The sequence below is a fragment of the Tasmannia lanceolata genome, unplaced genomic scaffold, assembly GCF_043159265.1.
Source record: "Tasmannia lanceolata isolate RefF3 unplaced genomic scaffold, GAP_Taslan_0.1 ptg000008l, whole genome shotgun sequence".
NCBI lineage: Eukaryota > Viridiplantae > Streptophyta > Magnoliopsida > Canellales > Winteraceae > Tasmannia > Tasmannia lanceolata.
The window spans coordinates 65,970,612-65,979,142 of NW_027518685.1; the positions used below are offsets into that span (position 1 = coordinate 65,970,612).

General features: G+C 46.1%; 1 protein-coding gene across 1 annotated transcript; it reads left to right on the forward strand.

Annotated features, from left to right (window-relative positions):
• The first annotated feature begins 372 nt into the window (after window positions 1–372).
• LOC143883187 (germin-like protein 8-2) lies at window positions 373–1,273 on the forward strand. Its single transcript, XM_077386536.1, has 3 exons — window positions 373–490; window positions 717–980; window positions 1,068–1,273. The coding sequence occupies exons 1-3, from the start codon at window positions 373–375 to the stop codon at window positions 1,271–1,273; spliced, it is 588 nt and encodes a 195-aa protein (XP_077242651.1).
• The last annotated feature ends 7,258 nt before the right edge of the window (window positions 1,274–8,531 follow it).

Here is an 8,531-nt window from a genome sequence, read left to right on the forward strand (position 1 = left end):
TCAGCATATCCATCCTTTTGTTTGTGCTTTCTTGGAAATGACTATTTTCAGGGAAAGGCAAACAAAAGGTGGAAATATAGCCATTCTTAAGAAAAGATAAACAAGAGGAGGTGGAAATGCTGAAAAGGGGTCGGGAAAAATCAATTTCCTAATTAGAGTGGTATTGGCCAACCTTAAAAAAAGGTCTGCAAATTAGCAATCAAACGGGTAGGTATAAAGAGGGTAGGCATTGTTCGAGACCATGTGGGAGATCACCCAGTTTGATTTCAGCATGTCCTTCGCTCGGCTAATAGGTATAAATATGCACCCATTCTAAGCTTCTTCCACACCATCAAAACACTCGCACCCAATACTCCTCTTTAGATTGATAAAATGGAGAAGGCTACTCCCCTCCTTGTACTTGTACTCCTTTCCTTGGCATCTTCTCTTACCTTTGCCGCTGATCCCAGTCCTCTACAGGACTTTTGTGTTGCTGACAATATGTCTCCAGGTACAAATGCTTTTTTTTTATTTCTCAATTTAACTTCCATTAGTATCATGATAATCACGTGTTTGTGCAAACTCAATTCCATTTTTTGGTAGGTAATGTGGGGTTTGGCTAGATGACTTGAGAAATATTGTTATTGCATTTACTCTGCGTGTGGACACCGGCCCTACGTGCATGGGTTATGTTTTTTTTTATTGGCTGATCTTTTTTTGATGTTTTTCCTTCTCAGTGTTAGTCAATGGCGTGGTTTGCAAGGACCCAATGCTCGCTCAAGCAAGCGATTTCTTCTTCCCAGGGCTTGACATGCCACGCAACACAAATAACCGAGTTGGGTCCAATGTGACCGCAGTGAACGTGGTCCAAATACCAGGACTCAACACTCTTGGCATCTTCATGGCTCGCATAGACTTTGCACCCTATGGACTAAACCCTCCCCACACACACCCAAGGGGCACTGAGATGATTGTAGTTCAAGAGGGCACCCTCCTCGTTGGTTTCGTCACCTCTAACCTTGCAAATGGCGAAAATCGGCTCATATCAAAGGTCCTCAATAAGGGTGATGTGTTTGTGTTTCCAATAGGTCTCATTCACTTCCAATTCAATGTTGGACAGACCAATGCGGTGGCCATTGCCGCTCTGGCAAGTCAGAACCCAGGTGTGATCACCATAGCTAATGCAGTCTTCGGATCAAACCTGCCCATCTCCTATGATGTTCTCGCCAAGGCCTTCCAACTTGACAAGAAAGTAGTTGATTTTCTTCAGGCACAGTTCGGGCCCAAAAACTAGATAACTACCGACAAGGATCCCATGCATTAACTACCGTAGTGTCTATTTGAATAAGCAAACTTGATGTTTGCATTTCTTAAAATAGTAATAATAATACAGTCTGAGTATGTCACTGGGGAAATCAAGGGATTGATTGACTATACAATCTTGTTTTTCATGAATTCGTCTCTCTCTCTCTCTCTCTCACACACACACACACACACCGTTCATGAAGTCTGCAACAGGATGATCCTAACCCACTGATGGGAAACAGAAAGTCAAAGTGAAGCCCAAACTTAAAGCGAGGGATACACTACACATTCTGATGGTTATCTTTTATAGTTCATCGCAAAGAAATTCACATAGGGTTCATCACAAGTGATTTGGAACCACACAAAGTATACTTAAGACAAGGTAAATAATCAAGGATTCATATTACCACAAATCGATAAGAGCCAAAATAGAACATACAAAATTTACATGTAGAAACCGAAACTGAAATGTGAAGCATGGCCACAATAATAAGAACCGAAATAGGAGGCAAGGAGCAATGTGAAGTAAAATAGGCATAGAATGAGTAATCAGAGAATCATTTTGCCAAGATACGAACCAAACAGGATCAAATCACATCCCGAGACTAAAAATGTAGCTGAAACTGAAACATGCAACGAGAAGCATGGTCGCGTATTTCAAAAGTTCACAGTGGAGATTTACAAGCATGATCAAACACAAGTAACTAAGATCAAAATATACGAATGAACAAAGTCGGGATATTCAAAAGGATTCATATATCACGTGACATAAACAATGTCTTCATCATAGTTGACCAAAACTGAAAATTAGCACCTTTAAACAAAGGAACGTTTTGCTGAAAACTTGAAGAATTGGTATTGCCTGCCATATTGCCAACTTACCGAACCCGTGCCGGTCTTCTTTCGAAATTGTCCCCAGCCTTTCTGCTCTGATACCACTTTGTAGAATTTAAAGAACAAGTAATACAGAAACACAGAAGAGAACAGAACACAAAAGAACTTTATTATATTGCTGAATGTATTTAACACACACGAAATAGCCTTTCAATAAGCCTTTGACTTTGTATCTCGCGGCCAATCCATAAAGCATGTTTCCTATCTACTTTTTACCGATACAACACTACTCCAATCCGGTGTGTCTCTCTCTCTCCAACGTGCATGAACTGTTGGTGGGCCCAATAATTAATTTGTTTTAATTTGTGAGGAAGGTAGGTCCCTCCATAGGATGATCCAAACCATCCATTCGATGGCCCACAACGTAAATAAGTTGCACCGCGAAATATTATTTCCAAAGAATGATCCTAGCCCTCTGATCTAAAGAGAAACCTCTATAGATTTGAGGGTTGCGATCATCCTTTGAAAATGATATTATGGAGTGAAACCTATTTAAGTTGTGGGCCATCGAATAGATGGTTTGGATCATCCTATGGTTCAGGTGTTACAGTAACATTAAGTCATTAAGGCCCAATTGTAGGTAGGGGTGGTTATTCGGTTTTAATCGAACCGAATAGACCGAAATTTAGTAACCGAAATAATTTCAGTTACCAAATTTCGGTAACCGAAACCGAACCGAAATTCGCCAAAACCGAACCGAATAAAAATTCGGTTATTCAGTTATAACCGAATAACCGAATTGTGGGAGAAATAGAGGGGAAAAATTAAAATCTCGGTTTGGATCGGAGGGCTAGGATCATCCGGTCAAAATGATTTTTTGAGCACAACCTAATTAAGTTGGGATCAATCAAATGGACGGTTTTAATCATCCTACGGAGTGCACATATAGCACTTTTTTTTGGAAAAAAAATGGTTTTCATCCATAATTTTGGTTATTCGGTTTACCGATTTTTTTTTTTGAAAACCGAAACCGAAACCGAATTTCCAAAAAAAAAAACCAAAACCGAACCGAACCGAACAATTCGGTTCGGGTATTCGGTTTTAACCGAATAATGCTCACCCCTAATTGTAGGCCCCACTTATATTTTTCAAAATGAACTGTACGGTCCACACAATAGGATGATCCAAGCCATTCATTTGATGGGCCGCAACGTAAATAGGTTGTTCCCCCAAAATCATTTCCACAGGATGATCTCAAACCTCCCATCTATAATATTTTGGGTTGCAACCTATTTATGTTGTGGGCCATCAAATGGATGGTTTGGATCATAGTGGGCTGTCAAGAGGGAAACTAGCCTCCAAGGGGGCGGTCAAGGGCGAAAATATAAGCGCCCTAAAAATAAATTAACATGCAAAAGGAGTTTTGTATGCTTTCTAGATGACTATACGATAGACTTGAATTAGGTGGGCCCCACAAGTTTTTAATTACTTCATCTAACAATCTCGCAAGGGGGTTTTCCACATCACAAGTTCACAACTACCTCGTCATCTAGTTTAGTGAAATGACGTATACTCAGCTCAACAAATCAATAATTAGTGCGAACAGAAACTTTGAAAATGTATAAAACTGGACGTGGCATGGAACTGCATTGTTCTCTGTCGTTGGGGGATAGACATCCTTGGATAAGCAATTCTTTGGATTGGCCTCCTTTCACATATAATTTCAAGACGAAAATGCTAAAATGAATGGTGCCCTTGGAAAAAACCATCTGCATGGGCGCTCCTATTGGGACTTCTGACCAAGGTGGATTTCTTTTTCCATTAATTTAATATCTGTCCGTGCCATTTTCATATTTTTCTGTGCTCTTTCAAATGATTTTCGTTGGGATGGACCAATGTGGGGCGACCTTTAGCTGGTTTTTGCAAGGCAGCCATTCCCATTATCATTTCTCTAATTTATATATGGAATAAACCCCTTGGATTAGCTACATATAGAGTATGCCTTTCCCGCTCAATAAGTGGTGCCCTTTTTCAGATAAATAGGGCATTAATTAAAGGGAAAAATACAGGAGACACCCCCTCAACTAGGGCGAAATTCCACTTCTAACCCCGTGGTATCGAGGGTACCAAAGGCAACCCCTCAACTTTCTGACATTTTTAAGTAGATCCCCTATTTTTCACCCTATAGTTCAGAATCCATCAAAGACACCCTCTAACAATTTATTCGTTCCTGTACACCCCGTCATATAACAAGCATTATTGAAAACTAAGGGGGTGTCTTTGGTACCTTTGATACCACGGGGTTAGAAGTGGAATTTTACCATATTTGAGGGGGTGTATCTGTAATTTTCCCTTAATTAAATTATCCAACCTAATGAAAGTCAAGTTGGGAAAAAAGATGTATTAAGTAGTAGTAGATATACTATTGGAGCCATATTGGTACAAATATATAGATAAGGGCGTCTTAGTTGCCCCAAAAATTTATGATATTAAGTTATTGAAAAAATCGTTTTTAAATTCTTTAAGACGTTTTTTGAAAAATTTGCCAATAGTGGGTTAGGATCATCCTACCATAGTTTTAGCATAGATGATGGATGGCCTTTCGGTGTGAGTGGGGGTCCACCAGATCAACAGCTTCAACGATAGAAAATCGACGCCATTTTTTTTTCTCAAATTGCATATTTGAAAAACAACCAAATGGTAAAAGGAGTTTAAAATATATTTATTATTTTACTTACAATCTAACTAAGATTTCGCAAGGAATCTTTAATAACGAAGTAACTAAAATAAAATTTTTTAGAGATGACATAAGTTTTTTTTAATAATTACAAGTGAAATTTTAATTTCTACCTCATTCCTCAGCATATCCATCCTTTTGTTTGTGCTTTCTTGGAAATGACTATTTTCAGAGAAGGGCAAACAAAAGGTGGAAATGTAGCCATTCTTAAGAAAAGATTAACAAAAGGAGAAGGAAATGCTGAAGAGGGGTCGGGAAAAATCAATTTCCTAATTAGAGTGGTATTGGCCAACCTTAAAAAAAGGTCTGCAAATTAGCAATCAAATGGGTAAGTATTTTGGGAATATATACATGGTATAAATAGGGTAGGCATTGTTTGAGGCCGTATGGGAGATCACCCAGTTTGATTTCAGCATGTCCATCCCTCGGCTAATAGTGTAGCGGACGGTTTTGCGAGAGATGGAGTGTGATGGGGTCCAAAATCTGCAACCAATCGGCTGTTGACACGTGGCCCTCACAGGGACCACTACAAAGCCAACACCTGTCCCTGCTAGGTATGACGCCTGGACCAATCGGGGACTTCCACCTGCCCCTCCTAGGTCTGAAACCTGGTCCATACAGGGGCTACCACCTGTCCTGGACAGGTGGCTCAGAATCACTATAAATAGCCCTCATTTGTGCTAAGGTGAGGGATCTGAGATCAAAACCCTAAGCTTTTTGCTCTGACATTGCTCTGCACTCCTGCTCATACTGACTTGAGTGTCGAAGTGCCCGTCCGGAGCACCACTCCGGGTTGGTCTTCTGACCCTTTGTATCCTTGTCTGTGCCTTGTGCAGCGCAGGACTCCATTAGCCCTTCAGCCGTGGCTTGCCAGATTAGCCCTTCCGGCCCTACCATAACCTGTTACCAATTTTAGACCTAACAGATTTGGCACCATCCGTGGGACGCCGGAACAAAAAGCTGTTCGGAACCTCACTCAAGCAATGGTAGGGAAAAACGGAAAGCATGTGCCAACCTTCCGGACGACCCGGGCTACGGCCCCCCGCGAAGGAAGAAGCGAGCGACTGGCCTCGTAAATAGAGGTCGGGGCGGTAGGGGAGCAAAGTCCGACTCGCTCGGACCGCTCAGACCCTACCCCGACTCCAAGGGAGATGCGGGCCCTTTTCCAAGAAATGACCGCTGTGATTGCGCAGTTCAGGAATCCGGCCCCCGCACTCCAGCAGCACCCAGTCGAGGCTTCTCAGCCCACCCAGAGGAGGGGAAGCTCCCGCAGAGAGCACACGCCCCTGCCCCGGGATCAGACTCGTCACTCCACAAGACGAGATCACCTCTCCCGGGACAAGCATGTGCGCCCCGAGCCTCGCCTACGTCACCGGTCACGATCTCCTTCCGTCCAAAAGCATGGTAGCAGGAGAGACCCCACGCCGGAGAAGGATCGCGGCACCGGCGAAGGAGTCCGTCCAGTCAGTCCGGCTCTGCTATGAGCCCGCCGGCAAGAAGAGAGAGGCCCGTCCACCGGGCAGAGAGAGACGACCCGATGTTACTAAGGATCCAGCAGATCGACCACCGGATTGAAGAGCTCGCCAGAGAGCAGGGCCGGCCTGCCTCCCGGATCTTCACAAGCGCTCCCCCATTTTCGGACAGAGTGCTCAGCGCGGCAGCCCCCGCGGGCTGGAAGATGCCGCAGATTTCGCAGTATGACGGGACCACCGACCCCGTGGACCACTTGGAGACTTTCAGGACTACAATGCTCCTCCACGGGGCGTCGGATGGATTCCTTTGCCGGGCATTCCCCACCACATTGACTGGAGCCGTGAGGGACTGGTACTCGCGGCTCAAACCCAGGTCCGTGGACAATTTTGATGACTTTGGGGACGACCTGGCCCGTCACTTTATGAGCAGCAGAAGACCCAGGAAGACGACGGCTTCGCTGATTGCCCTCAGGCAGGGAGATGATGAGGCCTTGAAAGTATTCGTTGGTCGCTTTAATAGGGAAGCCCTTCAGGTTCCCAACCTGGATCCCTCCGTGGCCACGAATGCCCTTCTTGCCGGCGCCCGATCAACTGACTTCAGACGAGCAGTGGCCCAGCGCAATCCGCAGTCCCTCGCAGACTTGATGGCCGGGGCGGAGGAGTACATCTCGGTGGAGGAAACTCTCGCCGCCCTGGACTCTGCTAGCAAGAGAAGGCCTGAGGAGAAGAACCCTACCAAGCAGCGTAGGGATGATAAATCTCAGAAGAAGGAGAGAAGCCCTTCCCGCAAGGAGAGAAGCCCTTCCCGAAAGGGGAGAAGCCCCCACCCGAGAGAGCATTACACGCGGCTGACCGCGTCCAGAGCACAGATCCTGGCAGCCATTCGAGAAGAGGATTTCATCCGGTGGCCAGAGAGGCAGACCTCGTCGGGGAAAAGAAACATGTCCCAGTACTGCAGGTTCCGCAAGGACCACGACCATGACACCAATGAGTGCATTCATTTGAAGGAGGAGATCGAGCAGCTGATCAGCAGAGGGTACCTCGGAAGGTACTTAAAAAATGATGACAACAGAAGAGAGCGCAAGGACAAGCCGAGGACCAGAGGCAGAAGCCCCCGGGGCGCTCAACCTCTGGCCGACCGCATCCAAGCTCCTGTGCCGGCCAGCCCCCCTCCTCAGGTACCTCAACCTCAACCTCATGGTGTTATTGGTACCATTTCAGGAGGGCCGACCGCAGGAGGAACCTCTTCATCAGCCCGCAGGACTTATGCCCGGCAGGTCAACGCCGTCCATACCTGCAGCAAGAAGGCCAGGCTAGAGAACGTGATATCCTTTTCAGATGCAGATCTCGATGGCCTGATCCTCCCGCATGATGATGCCCTGGTCATCACCATGCTGGTGGCGAACTGGGAAATGAAGAAGATCTTAGTCGACAACGGGAGCTCCGCAGACATCCTCTATTATCACGCCTTCGAGCAGATGCTGATCGGAACTGACCGTCTGAAACCGGCCAACTCCGATCTGTTCGGGTTCTTCGGAGAAGTTGTCAAAGTTGAAGGGCAGATCGAGCTTCCAGGTCTTATCGGGGAGCCGCCCTGCCAGTCCTTCGCCATGGTGAACTTCTTGGTGGTAAGGGCCAAGTCGGCCTACAATGCTATCCTGGGACGCCCCGGCCAGACTCTCCTCCGAGCTGTTCCCTCCGCCTATCATCAGAAGATGAAGTTCACTACAGCAGGAGGTATAGGGGAAATAAGAGGGGATCAGCCCCAGTTGAGGCAGTGCTATGCAGCGGCACTGAAAGGGAAGAATGCGTCCGAGTCTCTGCCAATCGAGCTGTTTGATCTAAGGGATGAAGCCCAGATCATAGTAAACGAATCGGCCGAGGATCTTATATCTATCCCTCTGTACAGCGATGACGACCAGAGGGTTGTCCAGATCGGCTCTGCCCTGTCAGAGGCCGCGCAGCAGGATCTTGCTCAGTTCCTCAGAGCCAATGCAGATGTCTTTGCCTGGGCTCCTTCAGACATGCCCGGTATCGACCCAGCAATTAGAACCCATGAGCTCGGGGTTGATCAGACCTGCAAGCCCGTAAAACAGAAGAGGAGGTACTTTGCACCGGAGAGGCGAAGGGCCATCAGAGAAGAGGTGGAAAGGCTTCTGAAGGCTGACTTCATCCGCGAGATCCAGTACCCGGACTGGCTCCCG

Excerpts from the sequence above, each read along its gene's own strand:
- LOC143883187 (XM_077386536.1), top strand. The coding sequence starts at position 373 with ATGGAGAAGGCTACTCCCCTCCTTGTACTTGTACTCCTTTCCTTGGCA. Across the intron at positions 491-716 it reads TGCTGACAATATGTCTCCAG|TGTTAGTCAATGGCGTGGTT; the intron begins GTACAAATGCTT and ends TTTCCTTCTCAG. Across the intron at positions 981-1,067 it reads AGAGGGCACCCTCCTCGTTG|GTCTCATTCACTTCCAATTC; the intron begins GTTTCGTCACCT and ends TGTTTCCAATAG.